This window comes from Colius striatus, chromosome 11, assembly GCF_028858725.1.
Source record: "Colius striatus isolate bColStr4 chromosome 11, bColStr4.1.hap1, whole genome shotgun sequence".
Taxonomy (NCBI): Eukaryota; Metazoa; Chordata; class Aves; order Coliiformes; family Coliidae; genus Colius; species Colius striatus.
In genome coordinates, this window is record NC_084769.1 from 16352679 (window position 1) to 16377442 (window position 24764).

The 24764-nt window shown below is 40.7% G+C and overlaps 1 protein-coding gene across 1 annotated transcript; it reads right to left on the minus strand.

The window, feature by feature from the left end:
• Positions 1-1002: 1002 nt before the first annotated feature.
• Positions 1003-24327, minus strand: ERCC3 (ERCC excision repair 3, TFIIH core complex helicase subunit). The gene is made up of 15 exons (XM_062005106.1): positions 24280-24327; positions 23941-24146; positions 22666-22902; positions 21616-21665; positions 20163-20298; positions 19754-19918; positions 18537-18741; positions 17356-17670; positions 16001-16185; positions 12877-13079; positions 8700-8796; positions 8389-8506; positions 7137-7255; positions 3276-3428; positions 1003-1819 (listed from the first exon to the last, which is right to left on the minus strand). The coding sequence occupies exons 1-15, from the start codon at positions 24296-24298 to the stop codon at positions 1685-1687; spliced, it is 2343 nt and encodes a 780-aa protein (XP_061861090.1). The 5' UTR covers positions 24299-24327; the 3' UTR covers positions 1003-1684.
• Positions 24328-24764: the final 437 nt, after the last annotated feature.

Genomic DNA, 24764 nt, shown 5'->3' on the forward strand with positions numbered 1-24764 from the left:
CTACTAGTGCCACAGTTACAAAACTCAGTGCTACTATGAAGCCATTTCCACATTTAGTAGGTTTTTTTTCCAAGTTTATGAAGTGTGGAGAATAGTTCCAAAGCAATTCCTAAAGCATGTTAACAGAGAATTGTGCAAAGGGACACACGCTGACTTGCTCAGTTATTCCATTGTCACAGACTCCTCGCATGACACTAAATTAGCACTTTTCTACTAACTGTTGCCACAAAAGCTGTTCCAAACTACTATTAGGAGTAAATAATGCTTTAAAACTGGGGAAAGGAAATGGGCACCAGAATACTGCACGTTAATCTCTTCCATATTAGCCACCCCAGCACTGCCATGGTTGGTGCCAGTTTGTGAGGCACACAACTCAGAACCATGTGTTCCAGGGTACGGCTCAGAGACTGAACAAAGTTTAAACTGAACCAGATCACTTCCACTTTCAAAATTACCTGAGTTTCATACCGAAAACAAGCACTGTGTGTCCTGAAGTAGGCTTCCAATATTTTTACACTTGCAATTTATGCTTGTAAAAAACAGAATCAATATTTTTCGGGAGCACTTTTGTCATATAACCAGGACAGCTCTACCATACAAACTCCTTCCAGTATGGTAAAGATTTTCACTAACCTACTTTGAAGCAGCAGATTAAGATGAATGTTATTTCACTGATTGTTCCTAAAGCTCTACAAACTCTCAACAAAAAAAAGAGGTCTCATAATACCAATAAATACAATAACAAGCAACATAATTGTTACAATATTAAGCATTGTTTAAAAAATTGGTTTTCTGACAGAAACCACCACCACCTCTCCTCACATTTTCCAGAAATATGCTGCAGTCTTTACTAAGAAAAAAACCTCCAAACTCGGGGATCTCTCCTCAACACCTCTGCTTGCAACTCACCTTATGACAAGTTAAAAGACTTTTTGATTCAGTAACTTCTGTAGTGATATTGCACTGTTTAGCAGTTACAATGGTTAATAAATAGAGCGCAAATGATGGGAAATAACTTTTATTTCAGCAACTTCTCAAGAGTAACAAGACAAATGAGGAAAACAGAGCACAGAATTCATTTATAGTTACTAATGCCTTCCTTGAGTTTACTTTGAAGACGGGGTCATCTTCAAACATCAAAATATTTCCAGACAATTTTTTAGAATTCTAAGACAGGCCAAGATGCAAGTATAAATTAGCTCCCAGTTCAAAAATATTATGTAAAGTGCTCCTAGGATCTGTGACTAAAAAAAAAAAAAATTAATGAATGATTTTTATTTAAGGATTTAAAAAAAACGGTATTTTGTTGAGCAGACACAATAATTTGATAAATAATATTTCAAACATCAGTAGAAACTTCATTTACAAAACCTTTCCAGAATTCTTCTGAAAAAGGGTCTTCAGCTGACAAAAATAAATTCTATTAATTACCCTGAAAACTAGACAGGTATAACCAGAATCCAGTCACTGGATAATATCTTTCCTGTGGTAGGACTTAGCTCCATTTTTCCTTTCACGTTCACCCACGAAAGCACAAACATTGTAAAGTAAATATGTGGCTATACAGATGCATACAAAAAAAAGTCTTCTAAAGGATCTGTCAAGACATTTCAACTCCATACTTTCGGTTATGAACGCAGGTACATGGATCCATGGCTGTAACAAGCTGCAGAGATGAAGGGCATCATTTCCGGAAGCGTTTGAACAGGGGGTGGATGTGTTTATTTGCAGATGCCTTACTCCGTGAAGTGTGGTATTCCATGTAAACCGTATCATCTGCCCCTGACATGGAGCTCATGGTGCCCGTACGACGTGACACCTGCAAGTAAGAGCAGAAAAAACCCCATGTGTTTTCTGTGTGATTAGACAGATCCAACTGTAACCTACTGATGCACACCTGCCACTGAGCAGCACTGTTCCTTTATTGACCTTGATGCCAAAACCTCTTTCAAGTTTTTTTCTCTTAAGAATTTCTATGAATAAAGTCATGGTAAGTATATAAACATATCTCAGGTTTAATATGGAGAGATATCTTAAAATGGAAATTCCTAATGGATTTCAGTACATTGCCATTTAGCTAAAAATTAACCCTAAAAAAATAATTACCACATTGTAGCTTGATTTTAACTTATTGATCAATAAATGTTTCAGGCTATTTATCTTTCTTACATCTGGTGCTGAAAATGTCAAACTACTTCCAACACCAACAGCACAGCACTTCTCTTGAAAATGAACAGAAGTGTCTCATGCTTTTGCCCTCTGGTTGGAAAAGACCTTTAAGATCAAGTCCAACCACAAAAAAGGATCATTTCCTGTAGCATACCCATGTTCCTCAGAAAATTCCCACCCAAATATTATTGCAGTTTCAAGCCTTGTGTTTGAAAGATTCAGAGTGTAAGACAGGATACCAATAGCTTACTAATTAGCCTTTTTGAAAAAGCCATCCTGTAGCCAAGAGGTTGTACATAAAACATAGATAACCCCCTTCTTTATGCTACATTGAGTGTAGCTGTCTGGAAGGGCGGCTAATGGGAAGCAATTAGGAATTTTACTAGATTGAAAGAGAAGTAAAAATTCTTCACTTACAGCAGTGATTATCTGGGTTCTGTTGTGAGCGATTTCATAGAGAATAGTAACAGGGAAGGAATCAAAAGGGCATGCTGGGCAAGCCTCTACTTTCCATTTACTTTGATTCCCATAATGAATTCCATACATAAACCCAGTTAAGTTGGGACATGGGGCATTCCCTGACCTAACAGGACTTCCACCTGTACAGAAGAAAGGGGCCTTTTCAAGACATTTGTTAGAACTCAGTACAAAGCTGGATACACTCATGTTTCAGTACACAGTAGTACTGCCAAAAATATTTTTCAGGGAATTTTGCAAAAAGATAACAGAAATCACACTTGTTCCAAGATTAACTTGGCATGAATCAAGGAGTACAGTGCCACCACAAAAGAATATGTGCTGTGACATATGTGAATCTTAAAAATGTTTAAAAATATTTTCATTCCTTGCGACTTGGAAGATTTACTTCAAAATCTGTAACAATAGATCTGTTGTCATCTCCCTCAAACCCAATGGAGAAGGATATGAATTCCATGTCTCACTTCTCCACTAGCTAGGTGCTAATGCAGCTTAAAAAAAATATACCTCTTCTCCAATGTTTCACAAAGATACTAAGGTATCAATGATGGCATCACATTTGGAATTAAAATGCAATGGTCCAGTCCTGACACATCTGTGGTCACACTTTTCAAAGTATTCTTCATTACCTGAGCTGACTTTGAACCATATTCTCCAGCAACTACTTCCTCCTCAGCATCCAGGTCAGATGCTTGCAGGACTTTCTGGAGAAGCTGCTGCTGCTCTTCTTTGGTTGAAAATGAAAGTTCTTCTTCTTCCATGCCTGCAAGCTTCGTTATTACCTAAGAGATAGAGCACAGTACAAGATAAGGGCTCTTGCTCCCTTCCATCAGCTATTTAAAACCAAGACAAGACTATTCCATACCCTGTTGGAACTGCCTTCAACTTTTATTAACTATCTGGACAGCTTAACACTACAGACAGCACAGATACATAAAAACACTCTTGCTAAGTGCTTTATATATAGACATGCATACTCTCCCCTCCTTGTATCCTAGCTGAAAATGCAAACTTTATGGGAGAAAAAAAGAAGAGAGAAGGAAAGAAGAGGGAAAGTGTTTTGGACAGACCATGTCAGCCAGACCCTGCCCATACAAGCTTGACCAAGACACTGAGAAAGCGTGCAATAAAAATGGAGGGGAAAAAAAATCCTAACAAATCGAAATGTATGATTAGTTGTTGAGAATCAGTGCAGCAACCTGCAACAAAGCATTTCAACGTTTGTGTACTTGGACACAAGGTAACCACGGATGCGGGGCACATGCCATCTACTGGCAAGGTACTGCCAATACTCCATCAACTGACAAACCTCTTCCCAAGACTGGAAAAGTGCTCAAAGTTCTGTTACAGAGCTTTGCAAAACTTCTGTTATACAGCTTTGCAATAGGCAGTTTACTTTCTTGGAGATATTTTGAAAAGTTCACCCTAATTTTTCCTGCAGTTAAATACATTCTGGTAAACAAGTCTATACATGAGAATCTCAGTTCTCATACTATGTTTTGAACCACGAATGTAGCGTTTCCCCTCATCAACTTCCTTTTGCAGCTCATCTCTTGAGTCCACGCAATTAGACACTAACTACCTCAATAATCTGGGCTGGATCTGATCGCAAAAACTGATAAAGAAAGATGGATCCAACAGAAGGTAAACCAAATCCACATTAGACACAAAGTAGCAACTTTGAAAACACCAGAGAACACAGTGAAAGACTAGAACCAATAATCCTTGTTGTGGGCTGTAGTCAATGGCAATTTCTAATTAGAAATAGGTGTCCGAGAAACATCCTAGTGTTAAGAATCCATTCAGTGAAGCAACCTGCCCTGCTGTATGGCTCAGCAATACTATGATGCCTCTCCCTATTTATTTAGAATGGCATGTGCTACAATCATCTCAAAAATAAAGACAAAGGAGTCAAGAAAAGCACTTTACATTAGCCTGCTTCCAGTTGTGGTTGTGCTAACGTGACTCACAGAATGGAAAGAATTCCTACTGCATCATCCCTATTTTTTTTAAGCTGTTCAATAGATGTCAAGTTTAAAGTTATCCCCAGTTCTTTGATATTGTGAGTTCCTCCATTATTGGTTTAAAATTTATATTCAGCCTATAAATAACTAACTGAACTATGGTTAGCTAACAAAAAAAACTTAACTTTACTAACTAATTTTCACGACAAGACTCTTATTTAAGAAGGAAAGACAAAATATGTGATGTAGAAAAAAAAATGTTATTCCAGTCCTGTTTTTGATGAAAGGTAAAGAAGTGAGCTACTGAGAGGTGGCAAGCAGTCCTAGAAAAGAAAGTAAAAATTATTGCCCTTTTAAAGGAGTGATTAATTTTTACTAATTAGGAACAAAAATTCTGAAGGAGAGGACATCAGCACTGAAATAATTACATAAACATGAGGCAGAGTCTCTATATTTGGAAGAGTAAGAAGGCAAACATCTGCTAAGGGTGACATACACATAGCTGATCCTGGCTTGAAATGAAGAAACACAATAGGTTGTTTCTTGGAAGTTTCTTCCAGTCCCATTACTCTTTGATGCCAGCTATGTCCAAGGCTTAAAGCTTGGCAAACGAAGAAAATATATATTCTAATATTCTTCTCCTAAACTGCAAATAAAGAACATTCCAGTACTGGTCAGCTAAAATGTTGCTCTACATACTGGGCTGTGACTTGAGCTGCTTTTCTTTCTGTATTACACCAAAGCTCCCAGGACTTGGCCTTCCTTGCAAAATAAAATCCCTCTAATTTAACCTCTTCCATAGTTCTAACATCCAAGGCATTCAGATATAAGTAAAGGGATTTCTCTAATCTTCTTGGCTACAGCCACACAGATGATTTGCTGTAATTAGTTGCAGCTTAGTACTGATCTACAATTTTATCCAAATCCATTGACTACAAAGCAAAACAAGGATATTACATATAAAGACTGTGGCATGTCTTTCGGTGCAAGAACTCCCTTAAAACTCTCTTTAATGGGCCACTGATTACAGAGCAATTGCTTCCTTCTGCACAGCTACAACTGAGAGAGGCTGGGGATAGGGATGCCCTGTACTGTAGGTAAAGCTCTGAAACAGCCACACTAAAGCCCAATCCAGCAGTGGCCGCTTGCCCACGCACCTCATGCCACCCTTGCATGATTCTCAAGGCCATAACCTTGTTCCCTAGAGGCAGATAAATGAGCCTTACCTTTAGTCTTTCTAGTAATGTTTCTTACTGGGAAGGCTTCTAACCACAGCAGTAAACTCCAGTTTTGTAAAAGAATAATCTACCTAAAAGCAAGAGCTATCATGACACTGTTACCTTTAACAGTGTATGGGGCAGCCCATGGATTACAATAAATGAGACACACCATGAAATCAATAAAGTAGAGGGGCTTTGGTGAAACAAGATCTTAGGTTTGGAAGAAGGTAACATATACAGATACATAAAAGCATGATTAATTTTCAAGTATGTCTGAAGAAGTGAGATGGCATTCAGTCCTTCATCAAAGGGACTGTAGTGGAAACTTCTTTCACATCATGGCCCTTACACTGACAACACTGAAAATGTTCTCTGTTTTGAGGTGTATGTTTTAGTTGTAGGTAGGAAGATTTCTGCTCTGAAGTGACAGTCTTTTCCTGCAGTAAATTCCATCATTTTTAACATTCAAAGTGGTGACTTTCGGGACATACTTCATTTCAGGCAGAGAAAATCTCAAGAGGAAGGTCAGACTGTTGGTGGAAGCTAAATGAGCACAGTGTGAAGACCTCCATTAGCCAGAACAGTTTCTGCTAACACAGAGCCAACCATATCAACATGTTTGCATCCTGACTGATTTTCTGTGCCACTGCAGGCTTTGGACAGCACTGTGCAAATGGTGTACAAGATTAGTGTGTGGACAAAGATCCCTGAAAGGTACTTATTTTCAAGTGGGTTGCTAGACACTTGTGACAGCTAACTTCATGATTCCCAGAGTTAGATGTATGAATATAGGATGGATGAATCCTGCCCACAGTATGCTGTCTTTAGTCACACAAAAACATTTTCTCTCCACGGTGAAATACTGGTCTGAGACCGGAGTTCTTTGGTAATTACTTATGATGCTCTGGAAGTTTTCTGTATTGCTGCTGGCCACTACAACACAAACACCTCCCAACAATGCACAACCAGTATGATAACACATAACAGGAGGCCTGCATGGATGGGCAATTGAAGAGCGTGAACATAAACCCACCAAGCAAGTAACATTCTGCTTCACTCCTTGATGCGAGCTTGGTTTGAAGTTACATTACTTATGTGTCCAGAAGCTGCACTAAGCTACTTTTATCTGCTCTCACAACAATACAGATAATAAAACAATACTGGAACAGCTCTTGCTTGGGAGCAAACCCTTCATTAATACATTCCACAACTGGAGTTCTCAAGTGTTTGACACAAGACTAACATGAAAGGATATGACAGTTATATGCTTAGGCCACAAGTATAATAATTAGAAGGGACAAGTTACCTTGAAGCTATAACCTTGATCTACAAGAAACCGTTGTCGCTTTGTTGAATATGCCATTTCCTGAGTGTCTTGGGATACAAGAGAATAAAAAAAGGCATTGTATTCCTCTGCAACCATCCCTAGGAGACAAAGACACCAAGTGATTAGTTCCACTTGGAACACTGAAAGGGAGAACAAAACAGGTGTTTAAATAAGATGTCTCTCTACAAACGCAATCTGCAAAGTTTAGATGTACCCAGATCTCTCACAAACTGACTGACCAAGTACAGAGCATGGAAATTCCTACTCCTCTTCTTAATAACTTAAGAATGGGTGAAAAGGAAAAAAAATGAAAGGAAACTCAGACTAACACAATTACACTGGTGCTCTTAAAAGAAGCTGCTGCTCTATTATGGAAGAGCAAGGTGAAAGATAAAATTTATTTTTGAGTCTATCATGTAGAGAAGTCAAGAGCAAGGACCGCAGCACACATCACATCCAAAAAGTCCCATGGAAACAGATAAAAGGAAACTTTTGTCAACAGAAACCAGAGCTTGCAGTTAAAGGTGAGACAAAGATTGTTAGTTAGTAATTCATAGGGCTACTTGAAGCTCAGGATGTACCAGAATGTATACAATTTATTATTTTAAACTTGCAGTCCTTGATATCTATTGCCCAAAAAGTACTGGGTTCTCTTTTAAAACCCAAAGTGTTGCTAAGACTTTGTTAATTCAGTAACATAGGGTTTGTATGCATTTTCAAACAAAGCCTCACCTGTCACAAGCACAAACTGCACGTAAGTATACGCAGAACTGAAGTGCCAATAGAACATGTTTTAATAATCATTCTTCTAAACAAAAGGCTCATCAGTTACGTGTTTTTTGCAAAAAACACAACTAGTTGGAAATGAAATCCCATTTTTAAAACAGAGTCATCTGCACTATCAAAACTGTGCTTCCTAGAGACTTGACTTTTAGACTTATACTGTGATTTTAAAAAAAAATTACTTCACATTGAGGAAATTATCAAGGAACGAGAAAATGAAAGAATCACCAAAGATCAAAAGATTTATTTTCTTTCAGCTTTTTTGTCTTTTGGAATTTTCCTCAACAGAAAGCTTTACTGAGCCAGAAAACACTTTGTTTTCATTCACTGGTACAGGACTAAAACATAATCCAAGGACAATATAAAGAAGTATCACGAACGCCCAGTTTCTCTGTGGTTCTACAATACTAAGGCTCAAGGCCCAGAGCCTAACCACCATCTCATTTACCTTTTTTGGCTCTCAGCACTCGTCCCAGCCTCTGAGCCTCCTGTCTTCGAGACCCACCGTGGGACGAAATCTGAATCAGAACATTGGCTTCTGGCAGATCGAAGGACGTGTCACCTACCTACAACACAGAATCAGCCTCTGAGTAGCATCTTATTTTCATGTACCATCAACAAAGGCTTAATACAAAGTACATCTCTGAGCCAAGATGCAAAGATGCCCAACGCACACATGTGCAAACGCTTGTTGTATGACTCAACTCTTTGAAAAGTTCACTTTGCAGGTACAAGGACACACTAAATGCCCTCATTTACCTTGGAAATGAAAATAGTGTTGATTTTTGGATTGTGCTTGAAGTTTTGCAGAATTTGCATTCTTTCTCCTTGTGCAGTAGGACCATATATGTAGGGTCTGAAAAGAAATGGACAAATTGAATCAATTCAAGACTTCTCACTCATTTCTTACAAAGTACTAAGATATCATGTCAGGGAGTGCAGTACCCATTTGAACTGATATAAAACCAAAACAGAATTGGTGCAGCTTGTTTGGCTTGTTATGGCAGCTACCCAGTTGTTTGTGGAACCTTCTGCAGCAACCCAGTCTGCCAGAAATAAATTCTGACAGTTAAGTGTTTTGCAGTTATATGCACCAATGAAGCAGTCTGTCAACAGAATGAATACATTTGCTAAGCCTACATGAAAGATTGAAGGCAGCTGTTAAAATAAGAGATTTTTTCCCCCCCCCTCAGATCTACTGAGTTTGCACATTGACAGCTGCAACCTTTGCTTCCTATATAAACACTTGAAAATCCAGGCTCCTCAATCAACAATATGCTGAGTGTCACGAGCTGGCTGCTGGATATTCTTCTGGGAAAATTAGTTCTTTGCTTTTGAAGCAAGACCTCTTGCCCTTCCCTAATGCTTTTAGGATATGCTGAAATGAGAACAAGGTCCCAAACATTCCATGGCCATTAACAGCTCACAGAGGCATTTCACCTAAGATTTCTAATGTTAGATGATGAATCACCTGCAACATTTAACACCTCAGTCCAAAGAAGTCTCACATAAACCCACAGATTTCATGAGTAACCTGTGATGCTAGGAATTTTCCAAGATTCTCTTTAGAGTCTGGCTGTTTTCTTCCTTCTAAGTAAATTAGAAAAAAACAGAAAACAGAAAAAGCTAGAAACAGCAAAGCTCACCTGAAAAAAACCAGAGGCATGCAGGAGTGCATAGCCACTGCCTTTTCATCTGCTGCATTACTTCTCCAAATGCTCATTAACAACCATCTCCAAGTAACAGGAAACCAGTTCTAAAAACACACACGTAATCTCAAGGGTTGGAAGGGACCTCAAAAGATCATCCAGTCCAATCCCCCTGCCAGAGCAGCACTACCTAGAGTAGGTCACATAGAAGCTTGTCCAGGTAGGTTCTGAATATCCACAGGAGACTCCACAACCCATCTCGGCAGCCTGTGCCAGTGCTCCCTCACCCTCAGAGTAGAGAAATTCTTCCTTGTATTCTTTGGAACCTCTTATGTTCCAGTTTGTACCCACTGCCCCTTGTCCTATCGTTGGACATCACTGAGAACAGCCTGGCTCCACTCTCCTGACACTTTACGTATTTGTAAACATTAATGAGGTCACCCCTCAGTCTCCCCTTCTCCAAGCTGAAGAGCCCCAACTCCCTCAGTCTTTCATCATAAGAGAGATGCTCCACTCTATCATCTTTGTGGCCCTGCACTGAACTCTCTCCAGCAGCTCCCTGTCCTTCTTGAACTGAGGGGCCCAGAACTGGACACAATATTCCAGATGTGGTCTCACGAGGGCAGAGTAGAGGAAGGAGGAGAACCTCTCTTGACCTACTGCCCACAGCCCTTCTAATACATTACAGGATGCCATTGGACTTCTTGGCCAAGACTGCACATTGCTGGCTCATGGTCATCCTGCTGCCCACCAAGACCCCCAGATTCCTTTTCCCTACACTGCTCTCTATGACTTCATTCCCCAACGTACATGGGGTTATTCTTCCCCAGATGCAAGACTCTGCACTTGCCCTTGTTGAATTTCATTAGATTTCTCCCCACTCAACATTCTGTAGACTGGTTTCTTGTATAAGAAATAATCTCCAAAGTTTCATTTCACTTTTAACATTTAACATTCCACAGGGATGATAGTTGAACATAAAGATGCAGTGCACACTACTAAGATTTTCTATTGTTACCAACCAATTCCTGTGCATTGGCTCCTCTTGCTTTCTGTACTACAAATTTTACTCTAGCTTATCTCTTGCCAAACAATTCTAGTCATTACTAATCTAATTGTTCTATTTAGTGTATTTAACCACATTTTTAGAAAAACACAGCTAAAAAATGAATGTGGAAAATGAGTCAACTTTGAAATAACGCTGTTATTATTCAATTAGTAGCATTCAGTAATATTTCAAGTCTTACTTGAAATATCATCTAATATTTAAATTGCAATTATTTTTGGATTATTTTCCTGTTTAAGGCCACCAAGAAGGGATTCAAACATATTTTTTTATTAAGAATAGAATAATCTAGAACACCAGCCTATCAATCCTCCATTTTAATGCTCTCCAGTTCCTACTCGACGATTCATTAACACAAATCTGAGCACCTTCCCGAACCTGGAAGAATATCCAACTGCCTTTTCCCCATTGCAAAAAGATATTTCAAGGATTTGCAAAAACACACCTCTCTCAGTAATTGATATAACCATCAAAACCACAGAGGCACAGCCCTTCAGAAACAGTGATTTAAACACACTGATAACACTAGTAAAAACCAGTCAGCACACGAGCTGTACAGCACTGGGGGAGAGTCTCCTATCAGAATCTAAGCTGGCTAAGCAAATCTGAATTCTCTGGCGCCAAAAATTGTTGTCAAAATAATTCCTGTCATGTGCACCGTCTTTCCCTGCCAGGGGCAAGGGAAAGGGGAGCAAGGGAGGACCCAGCACAACAGACAGACGCTGGCTGTCTCCCTGCAGCCAGAAGCCTATTCTGCCTATGTGCTTGAGTCGGGTCAGGAGAACTGGAGTGGGCACTATGCTGCTGGGCCAGCACAGGCCAGGCAAGCAACCTCAGCCACTATTGCCACTGTTGTGCTGTTCTCTCCTCCTCACACATACAATTCCTGCTGCATCCATTCCAATAGATCCCATTATTTCAGCATGTGCACAGCAAACCCTGGTAGGAGATCCTCTGGTTACCTTTACCAGCACCACAAGCCTCCTTTCTTTTGGACACTCATGTAACCTGGAGCTCTGTACATAATGTGAAGAATCCACTCAAGAACATGAAAAGCAAGCACCGAATATTTCTTTAGCTGGCTTTCCTGCCATGCTTCTATTCCACTTAACAACTGCTGTGCTACTAATTTAGCAAAAGCAGCATTGACTTTTTCTGTGGTGCAGTGACTACTAGAGACATTCCAGAGGCATCATTACAGCTAATCTCTCTGTCCAGACAGATTACAAAAAAAGAAGAAAGAGACCATGGGTGCTGGAATTCATCCAGCATCTCTAGCTCAGTTTAATATTTGATGTCACAGCAAGCCAGCACAACATGGCTGTTAAACTACAGTCAAAACTGATCTCAAATTCTGAAAAGCATTAAGGCTTGTTTGCAGTTCTGCTAAGAAGCACTGCTGAAATTGCTTGTCATGAAATTATACACAGACAGAACACCCCACAGCTTCCGGCGTGCAAGCTGTTATACTAGCTTGTCAAAGAAAGGATGAGGACAGCTTCTATCCTTATTTTCCCTAATAACTGCTCTAGGCCTGATCTTGGCAAGCACTATCCCTGACCATCCCTCTCCAAACCCCACAAGCACACTGATGCTAACCCCTCATTACACTATTTGTACAACATTCTGTTACTGCACTCAAGAGTTATTTAAGACAGCAAAGGAGCTCATGGCAGCAATATCCTTTTGCTTTATGAAATGATTACGGTAGTTCTAGGCAGCGCATTGGTACAACATAGATCCTCAAAAAGCTCATCTTCAATTTTTTAGACAAGGTTAAGACCTTTCGAGAATGTGAAGAGGAATGCCCTGGGGCCCAACCAATCTTGAAAGATGCAGAGAGTATATATTTCAAAACCCTTTGTCTTAAAAGAGATAGGGGAAGCTACCATCCATTGTTCTACTGATATTTTTAAAAGCCCCTCATTTTTCCACCGGCTTTTAATAATAAAATGGATGGACAAATACTAATAGTCTTTCATGGAAATCTTGGATGAAAAGTTCTCTGAGGCAAGTGCTAAACAGATTCTTTTCAAACAGTTCTACACTGAAATAATGTTGCAGTGCCAATGAAATTCAGCTTTTTTATATGGGAGGATTGGTGTTAAATCAAAGTGTTACGAGAAATATCTAAAGACTACTGAAAGCTGCAATATTACAAGGCTATTTTCCAGAAAGGAGGGAAAAAAAACCAGTGCCATTGTTGGTTGTGAACACTTACTTCCCAAGTCTAACTGCATACTCCTTCAGTGCAAACACGTTGTCAGCAAATACAATGATTTTATCATTCCGCCGCTCATGAAACTTAATCAGGAACTGGCAGGCTCTGAATTTATTTGGGTTCATGGTGTACAGCAGTATCCGTTTCTTTGTTTTGATGGCTACGTATTCTCTATAAAATTCAGGTGACATTGGGCACCAAACCTAGAATTGGAAAACATACACACACACACAGATACACACAAAGATTAACTCTCCATTATTCATTTTATTCCAGTGAGAACTCAAAACTTCTTGGGGGGATGTTAATGCATTATGACTTTCTGTATAGCACAGGCCATAGATTTTAACACAGCTGTTTCTGTACCAAAATTAAAGCTACTGGTTAGTGCAGTTTCCAGCACTGGCAAACTCTGCTTCATCTCATTAATATCCTGGCCTTCCAAAATGATTGGGCAGTGAGATCCATGACACAAATAGGCAGCCGGATTAGAAAGGACTAGAAGATATCTCCTTTAACTTTCATATTTAATAATTTTACTGACTGCTGCTACTACTTTTTACAGAGCAATAATTAAAGGAATGAACTGTGTAATCTCCCTGTCACAGCAGCCAAAGCTTTTTCCATAAAAAATAATTTTCACCCGTATTCTGAATGCGAGGAGACCCATTTAGTCTTCACTAGAGAACAAATTTACCGCTCCTTCTTTCATATACTCACAAAGGAGTATATGAACAAAGGACCTTTATTTTAACAGTTATTAAGTCTACAACTCTAAAAACACTAGGACTAATTAGAAGTTTTCAATGTTCCCCACAACAATTATTTTATTATCTAAATACATGTCATTGTTCAGCTAAGGAAGTTATGTGACAATTTACAGGAATTTATTTAAACAACCTGAGTTGTTCTGTACACTTAAAAACTATCATATTGTTTCAAAATATTTTTTTTTCCAGTGAGTTAAATGCTAGATGAAGCTTTTTTTAATCCCTGACTATATTAACACTAAATTTCTGCATTGAATAGGCTCTGTTGTTACTGTATCTTGTCTATATAAAAGTTTTAAACTTCTCAAATCAGAAGAGGATATTTCAAAGTGAGAATGAGATATGAATCCTGATAGTAGTGAACTAACTCACCTATTGCTCAGTGCCTCTGACTGCATGACAAACTGAATAGATTTTGGTATGTATTTTCACTCTGTACTGGAGTTGGAAATGGATAATATCTACTTCTCTCCTCAATGATCTTTTTTCATTTTTTATATTTTACAAAATATGCAACCCAAGCCAAAAACTTAGGGTGGCAGCTGGGAAAGGTATTATTTGTTACCTATTTTTTCAGAGTCTTGTAGTTTAAGAACAGGCTTATTATCTTCTTTTTTTTTAATATTGAACTTTTAAAACTTTTCTAAGTGTGCTGCTCGTTCTGTTTTAGAGCAGTGAAAGAGTGATACCTGCAGTACTATGGTCTGCCTTATTGGACAGCAGCACTGCTCTCTCTTGAACCAGACGTCTTTCTTGGCTATGAAGAATACAGGAAGTTCATTAAAGATGCTACTTCTCAACAACACGTCAAGAAAATCCCAACAAATATGCAGTGGAATTGGGTAAGTATTAGACTTGTTATCTATCAGCCCTCAACACCGATTCTTTTGATTCTTTGCTTTTGGTAGTCCTATCAACTGTTATTTCAAAACACTAGCCTGAAGAATGTGAAGTTGCAGAGTTTTCACATCATACAGAACAAAGGTAACCCATGCTTCACTTTTCAAAGTCTAAAGGGCAGTTCAAGGACTGAGAAGAATTATGCTCCTGAGGCAGAATAAACCACAGTGTCAAATAGTCAAATTTGAATTACAAGCTGCTTACTCTCCTTTCTACTTGGTTATTTCCTAGGTGCTCTTTATTTGCATTCTATTACTTCAAAATAGTTATGGGGTTTTTTTCCTTCTACAGCCTCCAGTTTGCACAAAGTTCAAAAGGAGAACAGCTGAGCTACCTGAATCTGCATTTTTCATTCTAGTGGCAGAGCTAGAAAGAACTGTATGAAACTAACAAGGTAGGTTAAAAAAAAACCACCCCACAACAACCAACAACAAAAAATAACACAAAACACCCCACAAACAACAACAACAAAGCAAAAAAGCCCCCCCGGAAATAGAGACAGCTGAGTTATGCAACTCTACCACAGCACACTGTAGCTACTAAAACTTTACTTCCATTCCGTGGGAGTCTGGACAAGTCCATGAAAAAGATACCCATTAATGGTTACACACAGAAACCATGTACAGCTCAAACAACTGAGGGCTTGGAGAAGCACCAGGAGAAATAACAGATGTATCAGCCCATTTTTTTATATGCTTCCCCAAGTATCTTCCCTGACAACTATCAGACAATATATCAAGGTATATTATATCTCCTTCAGTCTGACCCAGAAAGGTTACTTCAACATTCTATATGTGTAAAAGTGTTTCACTTCTCTGATACCAGGTATTCCTCTCATCCATATGCTGGAAAGAAGACAGGTCACACCATCATTTTGGGAAGAAACAGTAAGACCCAGTCCTATGTTTTCAGTTTTCACCCTTGTGCATTCAGGTTTGAAATAATCAGGTGTTTTCTTATGTTCTTTTTTTTTTTTTTTACAGCTTTCTACTATCCTCCTCTGATTTAAGAGTTACAAGAATTTTCCTCAAACTACAAACTGTCTAGCAGGTGAAGTCTCTAAAAAGTAGCTTCTAGCATACCACCTGATGTTATGCTGCTTATCACAGCATGATGTTATACTACAGTACAGAACTGAGCTTAAGACACAAGTTGAGTCAGTAACATGAATGTCAACTGCACCAAACTGGGTGTGCAATACTGCAGCCACTGTTCACGCTGCAAATGCTGACTGGGAGACAGCTCATCAAGCACCATGATCCAAAAGAGAAAATGCTAAAAGCACTCTCTAGAACATGTGGCTACTGGATTTGCCACATATTCACAATGAAAAGACACATCTCTGACTAAGTAAGTGAAACCATCTTAAGGGCACCTGTTTTTCCCCAGGTAAATGTTTTCAATTTTATATATCTTCCTTAAAAAAACAAGTTACAAGCATAACAGAGCATCACCTCAGCACACTGGACTTTAGCAATGTAGCCACTGTTCTGTAGCTCCATCCAGTTGGCTTCATAGAGCTTTGGTCCGATTAGGAAGTTCAGGTCAACAATTTTATCATCTTCTCTGACCAGGGTAGCAGTCAGTCCCAGTTTACAATGAGCTTGTACAATAGTGAGCACACGTCTGAACATTTTTGCTAAGAAATGCAAAACAAATTTTCTGTTTACTTTCCTGAATGGATTTAGAAGACAAATAATGCAAACTAAAAAAACATTTTAATCAACTCCTGAACACAAAAAGTAAGTAGCGGGAAACTTTATCTCACTTCACATACACTTCTAAGAAATCTGTGTTATAACTAAACCTCACACTGATTGCAGCCTCAGTTTACATCTGCAGTGTACTCTGAAAATCTCCCAGCATCTTTATTATTTTCCATTTACCAAGAGAAAATTAATATATTCAGAGTTTACTTGGCCTGTTAGGTCACATACTATTTCATAAAAAGAACTTTGATACAAGGAATCCTTGCTGACTGCCACATTCTGGACTTAGAGCATATGGCAGAATTACCCATCTTTAGTATTGCTAAAGGACATTCTATGCCCTATTTTTTAATTATGAAACCAAGAAAGAATGAAAGTGAAAGCACAGTGGCAGCAACAGGCTATTTTGATAAAATGGCAGTTAATTATCAAGGTCTACTTCTGAAATCCATAATTTCTGTCAATGCTAAACTATATTAAAACAAAATCATGACAACTAGGTAGAGCACCTAACAGAATCCTGGGTGGTATTTTTAGCCAGGATTATTCCACAGACACTTTAAAGCTACATTACTGGTTTCCAATAGTATAGATCTCAAATACACAGTAATTCCAAAGAAATAGCTGCTTCTAGAAAATAATTTCTATCAATCATTATGATTATTCATAGTTTGTTGAGTAGAAATAGATATTAACATGTGGCCTATAGTGCTATCACACCTCAAAAGAAAAGAAGACAAATAAACTCCTTTCCCATTCAAATTTGTCTACATCAAAATTACACAAATGTAATTCAGGTATCTTAAGAGCACTTCATCAATCTACATAGTGGGAGAATACACTTGTACGTTACACTGCTGTTACAGAAAACTAAAGGTCAGCTAAACTCTGTAGTATCAGGAGAAAAAAGAAGAAAAAACGTACAGAGTAGTTGACTTATCTGAAAACTCTAAGCCACCAGTCTTCAAAATGATCTCAAAACCCTACAGCCACTCACCATATTCATCATGAGCAAGACAGCAAAACCCTACCACTTCTAAAATATCAGAGTAACATTACCAGTATATATAACATGAAAGGTTTGCACACTGTTTCCTTACCAGGGATAGTATGCACTTCATCGAGTATCATAAGCCCCCACTCTTGACTTTTCAGCCACTCCATTACTCTTTCTGCTTCCCAGGATCTTTTTGTCGTGTGTCCCAACATGGAGTATGTGCTGATAGCAATGGAACAGCCAATGGGCTTGTCTTTGGCATCAGAAGTGAAGCGACAGATCTGACTGTCGTCGATGGTGGACCACATCTTGAACTGGGCTTTCCACTGCTCTACAGACACTGCAGAGTTACCAAGGACCAGACAACGCTTGCGCACGGTACAGGCGGCTGTCACTCCAACCAGAGACTTGCCAGCACCTGCAGGGAAGAAGAGTGATGTTCAGCTGTCATCTTAGACATGACTCCAGTAGGAGAGGGGAAATAAAAAGAATAAAGAGCAAAAAGAAAACAGAAACTCTGTGAGATGATACAAAACAATTTAAGAGAAAATTCTTGGTTCCTTTACTGCAGTAGTCTTAAGCAAACAGAGTGTTCACTTCTAAAAAACCATCTGGATTGTCTACTGGACACTTAACTATTTTCTGAAGAAAATGACTGGAAACAATGGCTTTAATAAATATAAGCATTTATTTTAATGCTTTCTCAATTTCAAAAGAATGTTAAATGCCATGTGGCTACAGAAAGCTTCCCCTAGAGGTGCTCCACCCCACTGCCCCCGCCAGCTATGTTCATTACCCAACATACCAAGCCCTTAAATGCTTCCAGTCCTCCTTCATGTTTCTTCCAGCATCCCTTACACAGTCTCAGGCACCCACTGCACCTTCCATGTGCCTCCTCCATTAACCAGGCTTTCCCTCACCATAGTCTTGCCATCCATTTGCCAGAAACCAACAGGACTCTGCAGACTGCTACCCAGAACAGTCCCTGTTACTATTTGAAATCTAAGCAGGTGTCATATTTGGAAGTTGCTTTACTACAGGTGAATCATAGAATGATAGGGACTTTTAGAGGTCATCTAGTCCAATCCCCCTGCAGAAGCAGGGTCATCTAGATCAGGTTGCATAGGAACATGTCCAGACGGGTCTTGAAGACCTCCAAGGAAGGAGACTCCACAACCCCTCTGGGAAGCCTGTTCCACTGCTCCCTCACCTGAACAGTCAAATAGTTTTTTCTTATATAAAGAATAAAGAACAAAACCTCTACATACCAATCCAGAAACTTACCACATGGCAAGACAATAACACCAGATCTGGCTCGTCCATTTCCAAACATCTTCCTTAGGCTCTTCTCTTGATAGGGTCTGAGGACTGCAGTAGGTTTCAGATCGATGTTAATATCAGGATTCACAGAATCATTTCTGAAATCATATTCTGCCAACAAGGGATACTCCAAATGGATACAACGCTTCTGAAGTTCTTCAATCATCTCCTGAACAGGAAACAAAGCTTCAGATGGTAAATTCTCCATGTCTGAATTAATTCTTTCTTTTTTTTTGCAGCCAACCAGATTATATACTACCATGTGAACGTACATTTAATTTTTATCCTCCTGAAGTCTGCAAGAGTTACAAGTTTATTCTCCCTTCGAACATTGTTAATGGCAGTTGATGTTGGGGAGGGTTATTTAGACAGACAGAACGTGAGGCATTTATTTCAGATGTGCTGTTTATCTAGTAGTGATTGAACAACACCCTGAAGTCCTGCAACTAAGCTCTTAGTAGCGGACAAAAGATTCTGTATGTTACTCAGAAGAAGCCCCCAAAGCTGCACATCTGTTGCCTGGAAAATCTCCATAGCCTGGTAACACAGTTATTCCACCACAACGACAGCCTGATTCAATTACCAAGAGGTTATTGCTTCAGTTGTTTTTTTTCAAATAAACAAAATAGCTATTAAGTTATCTTCTAATAATATTTTTTTCCCCAGTAAGACATCATTAGAATCAGAGAATCCAAAAACAACTAAAGAGATGCTACAAAAACCTCTCTGAATGTCAAGCTAAGACTGTGCGCCAACCTCCAGCTACCCTTCTCAAGCTACTAAGTCAGAAACACCAAGGAACATGAATCACAAAACAATAAAAAGCAAGAGCAAAACAAAACAAAAAAGCTCTGAAACCAACAGCAGATTTTCCCTCTACTGTCTTGCACAAAGCAACACTCAGCCACATGTGATGGGAAGCTCCCTTAGTCTTTAGAGCCTTTCACCAGTCTGTGGCACTACATCTTACTGGTAGAGAAGGAACAATACCCATCCTAGTCTGCTGCCCTCTGTACAGGAGAGGGACATTCTGTGAGTTTGAAAAGTAAAGAAATCTTAATGACTTCCTTCGATTTCCCCTGCCAAAGAGCCACAGTACTTTACATTAAGTTCTTGGGCTTACTTGCAAGTCCTGAGCACACTGCCCACTGCTACAGATGCAGAGAGTAAAATATTCCTACCTGTTTGACTTCAAAAGACACTGTCTGTGTTTCCTCCTCCTCCTCCTCATCTTTGTCCATCTGTTCATAAAACTCAAATAAGTCAGCTGGGACATCAGGCTTATTCTGAGCATCTGTTCCCTGTGATGTTGATGGACCAGAGCCACTTTCACTGGATTTGGAAATCTGGGAGAGATGAACAGGAATTTGCACCAAGGTTTTCATTAAAGACACACTTCTCCCACCCCCCACTTCATCCCACCCCACCCCACCCCAATCCATCCCAGTCTGGGCTCATTAAGGAGACACAGTTCATTTCTGACAGATCCGAAAGCAACTACTGATATGACAAACAAGCAACAACCTCTCCAAACCACACAACATGTTATCTGTTGTTAATTCAGTAACCTTAAAACGTGCCCAGACATACCGCTGATTTACTTGTGAATGTCTCTGTAATGAGCTCTGTTTCTTCACCCTCAGCATTTCTCAGGCGACAGTCTTTAATTACATGGTCTTGAAGAAGCTGCTGAATGACATCAGGGTGGGTACTTTCTACAAAATACCTAAAATTAAGAACAAAACTCCATTTTTTATGAACTAATCGACTAAGTAACTTGCAGAAAGAGTAGCACAGATACTTACAGCTATCCCAGATAGCTGTCCCAGCATCCAGTGTTAGGGGCGGTGATTTAAAACAGAGAAATTACAGCAATCAAAACTTTTTGATAGATGCCTCATACTAAAAGCCATTGAGTATTTTGCAGTTACACATTGTGATCCAAGCGTTCTCTAACACAACACAAGTCTGAAAACTCCTGCAGAACTGCCTAGATAGTGCTTATTTATTACATGTGACACCAGTCAAATTTGTCGAGACTGAAGAGAAGTAAGCCTCTGAACACTGGGTGTGGTGTTTTAAAGCCCTGCCTGCTGGACCAAAAAAAAAAGTGCCTAAAACAAAAACCCAAACCCTCCAAAACACAAACCATCTGAAAAGTTAAACTACTGCATCCTGAAATTGTAGCTCTCCCTGGAGATTCATCTATAACAACACAGGCTGGACACCACAGTTAAAATATGAACCAAGAGAGACAAGTTTTAAGTGGCATGGAAGAAATCTTTTTCTCAGGAACATCTAAGAGGATACAACTTGCTAGTGATACTACTGCTAGTCCTGTACAGGCAAGGTACAGATGTAGGCTCTGGTTTCCACTGTCTCTTTCACTTTCCTTAACACAGAATCATAGTTTTAGCTACAACTGGTCATCTCTAAACTAGCTGACCTCTCAAGGTCCTTTCCAATGTTATCTTTTATGTTTAAAAGAAATCAGGCTCAGCCCAGAGCCAAGTACACATCTCTGGACAGTGGATTTGCTCATTGTTCCTGAGAAACGCATTACAAGTCAGAATACTCAAGATTGGATAGCTGTACAGAAACTTGTTTGACAAGGGTTATCAAAGTTATGAAGCAATGAATGAAACAATTCTCTAAAAACAGAATCACAGGAAGGTAGGGGCTGGAAGGGAACTCTAATAAAGATCACTGAGTCCAATCCCCCTGCTAAAGCAGGTTCCCTTAGATCAGGTCACAGTTAATAACCTTAAGGACATATTGCAAGCCAAAGCAAGAAAGAAACAAGCTCAAATATCAAATTTACAACTTACTTTTAAAAAACGTAATGATAACCAGTCAGGACACCCAAATTGAATTAGCTACTGTCTTAAACACTTTCAGCAACAGAAAAACTGATCTTCCATTGACAGAGGCATCACTCAGCTAGGAGCTGTAAGGCTCAACAGCTATCAAGACCATTCAGTTATGCACAGCTGTGCATCCTGAAGACTTCTCTGCCACAGTAGTTAAGGAAGAAGCCACTTACCTGTTATGTTTCAATACCAGCTTCACCTTCCCATAGCTGACAGTACACAGCTAAAAATGAACAAGAGTAGTCATCAGGAATATGGCAAAGAGTTGGGACCAATGGCTGTAATACAGTTTAGGTCTTTGGGGAGAAGGATGGTGTCATAAAACATTTACTTACAATGTTGCTATGCTTATGAAACAGAAACACAGAATATCAAGGGTTGGAAGGGACCTTGAAAGATCATCCAGTCCAATCCCCCTGCCAGAGCAGGACCACCTAGAGTAGGTCACACAGAAACTCATCCAGGTGGGTTTTGAATGTCCCCAGAGAAGGAGACTCCACAACCCATCTGGGCAGCCTGTGCCAGTGCTTCACCACCCTCACAGTAAAGAAATTCTTCCTTGTATTTCTTTGGAACCTCTTATGTTCCAGCTTGTACCTATTGCCCCTTGTCCTATCATTGGCCATTACTGAGAACAGCCTGGCTCCATACTCCTGACATCCACCCTTTATGTATTTGTAAATATTAATAAGACCACCCCTCAGTCTCCTGTTCTCCAAGCTGAAGAGCCCCAGCTCCCTCAGCCTTTCATCTTCAGAAGACGCACACATCATCTCTGGCAGGAGATCAGTCACAAATGCTCAGTTTTGATACTTAATTCTAATCTGCTTTCAAGACAAGGTGGGCTGTGCTTTATAGCACCCAGCTGTTCCACGCTGCATTCTACATTCATAGTTTTCTTCTAGAGCAAACCTAAGGAAACTTTCCCCACATACAATTCACACTGGCCGAAAGTGTGCACACAGACACTTGGGTGTACTTTCTTGAAAAGGTACAAACCCAACATAGGATATATTGTGAAAATAGTGTGTGTGCAGCAATATAGTATAGAAACAATCAAAAAGAGGCTAAAGTCTTTGCTTCTTTGAAACAAGGACAGAAGAGAATAAGAAAACAGAAACACGAAATTATTAAAAACAATTAAATCAACTGAGCAGAGACAGAAGGAAAGGATTTCACTAGTAGCAGTACGTATATTTCCAGTGCCAATAAAATGGTCTTACCTTAATAAACTGAATTATTCCATCCGGGACACCAGTCTTGCTGAGTTTCTGTAAGTACTCTGTGATGTCGCTGGTCTGCAAGCCCACGCTGACGGCGGCGTACAGGGAGTAGGCAGTCAGCTTGTACTCGTGGATGTGGGTTGGCCTGCACACGGGCTCTGCGATCGCCACCAAGAAATCCTGCGCGTACTTGTACACTGGAGAGAAGGCTTCCAGAAAAATATGGCCATCAGGAGCCTACAGAAATAAAGCAAACTGCTGAGACACAGCAGTGCTAGCTGAACAGAATCAGCAGTTTCCTAAGAAGCTGTCATTAGCATATAGAGACAGTCCACTGTTTAGACAGTAATGCACTGGAAGGTTTGAATGCAAGTCTTTGTCCTAAGCAATGAAGCTACAAGAAAAGGACAGAAGGAGACACAAGAACACACAGCTTTCGTCTTCTGAAAAGGTCCAGACGTTGACCTGTCCATGTGCCTTCTATAGCACCAAGAATAAACCACACCCAGATCAATAAGCTTTTCCAGGCTGACTTGCTGAGGTACTTCTTCAACACTCAGCAAATTCCTCAGACAGAGGCAAGTTACCACCCTACGACCCTGAAACAAAACTCCTCATTCATTTCACACAGAATGAACAAGGGAGAAAAGCTGGCACTTGTGTGTCACAGCATTCAGTAACAGGCTCCCTGCAGGGCAACCACCCCTTCTCTATACACTTGTACTACAGACCAGGCCTTATACAGGTTTAATGGTGTTTCTTTGAGGGTGGAGAAAGCACTCCTGGAAACTGAGACCAGCCTGCATTAAGGCTATTTCATTCCAACATACAAACCTCTCTGCTGTGTCACTGCAACAACTGATCCCACTTGTGCCATCAGCCAACATAGCTACTTACATGAACCATTTTTATTTTCCTTCTGAAAAGATCAGCTCTTCCTAGACAATATCACCTTAGGTGTTCTGCTACCTTGTACTGTCCATGGCACCCTCACAGCAAGGGATGCCCGGCAGCACAGAACCTACGAGGAGGCTGCGGGGATGGAAGCAATTTCCCTGGGCTCTACACGAGACTCCCAGGCTGGGACTGGCGGCACAGACCAACGCGTCTCGGTCCGCTTCCCTTACAAAGCCGAGTGATAACAGACCTGTAGCTGCCTAGCCGCTCACCATGGGCTGCGGTAAACTCTATGACCAACCACAGCAAAGAGGAACCGCCCGCTCAACGAAGAGGCCCGTGAACCCCAACTGACCCCCGCGGCGGGGCCGCACGTACCACCCAGAGGGGCCGCGAGGCGTGGTCGACCTTCAGGGGCATCTGCTGCCTGTAGTCCTTCGCCCCATACTCGTCCACTTTAGTGCCGCTGTCCTCCACCTGCTTCCCCGCGGCCGACGGCACCGCTTCCTGCGACTCCTTACCGGGGGCTTCGTCTTCATCATCGTCGTCCTCATCGTAATGGCGCTTCTTAGACTTCTTCTTATCTGGGAGCAGAGCCGCAGCCGTGAGGCGCCGGCCCGACCGGCCCTCCCCGTGCGCGCGGAAGCCCGGAGCGGGGCCCCTGCCGGTGCCCCCCGACCCCGCCTCGCCCCTCGCCCGCCCCGGAGCCCCGCTCACCGCGCTCCTTCCTGCCCATGGCCGCCGCGACCCGCCGCGTCACACCCCGCCCGCCGCTGCGTCACTTCCGCCGCGCGGGAGGGGACGAGGCACAGAGCCCGCGAGCCGCGCCCCGCGGTGCCGGGGCCACGCCCGCCGCGGGGGCCAGGCCCGGGAGCAGCCACCAGCCGGGGCCGGGCGGGGAGGGAGCCCAGGCGGGAAGGACGCGGAGGGAGGGCGTTGGGGGTGGTTGTTATAAGAATTAACAATCTAGGCTTCCGCAAAGCCCAATTTAAATACCAGTAGTTAAAAAAAACCACGTTAGAAATTCAGGTGCGCGACTGACATTCCCCCTTGTTCCGAAGTACAAAATTCTTAAAAGAGAAGGCACACTGTTGTCCCTACAGAGTGTTTTAATATATTTCTAAGTACAATTCGTGTCTGATTTTGGAAATACAAATACATTTTGAATGGTTAAAAACAAAAATTAAAAAAATATTTTGAAC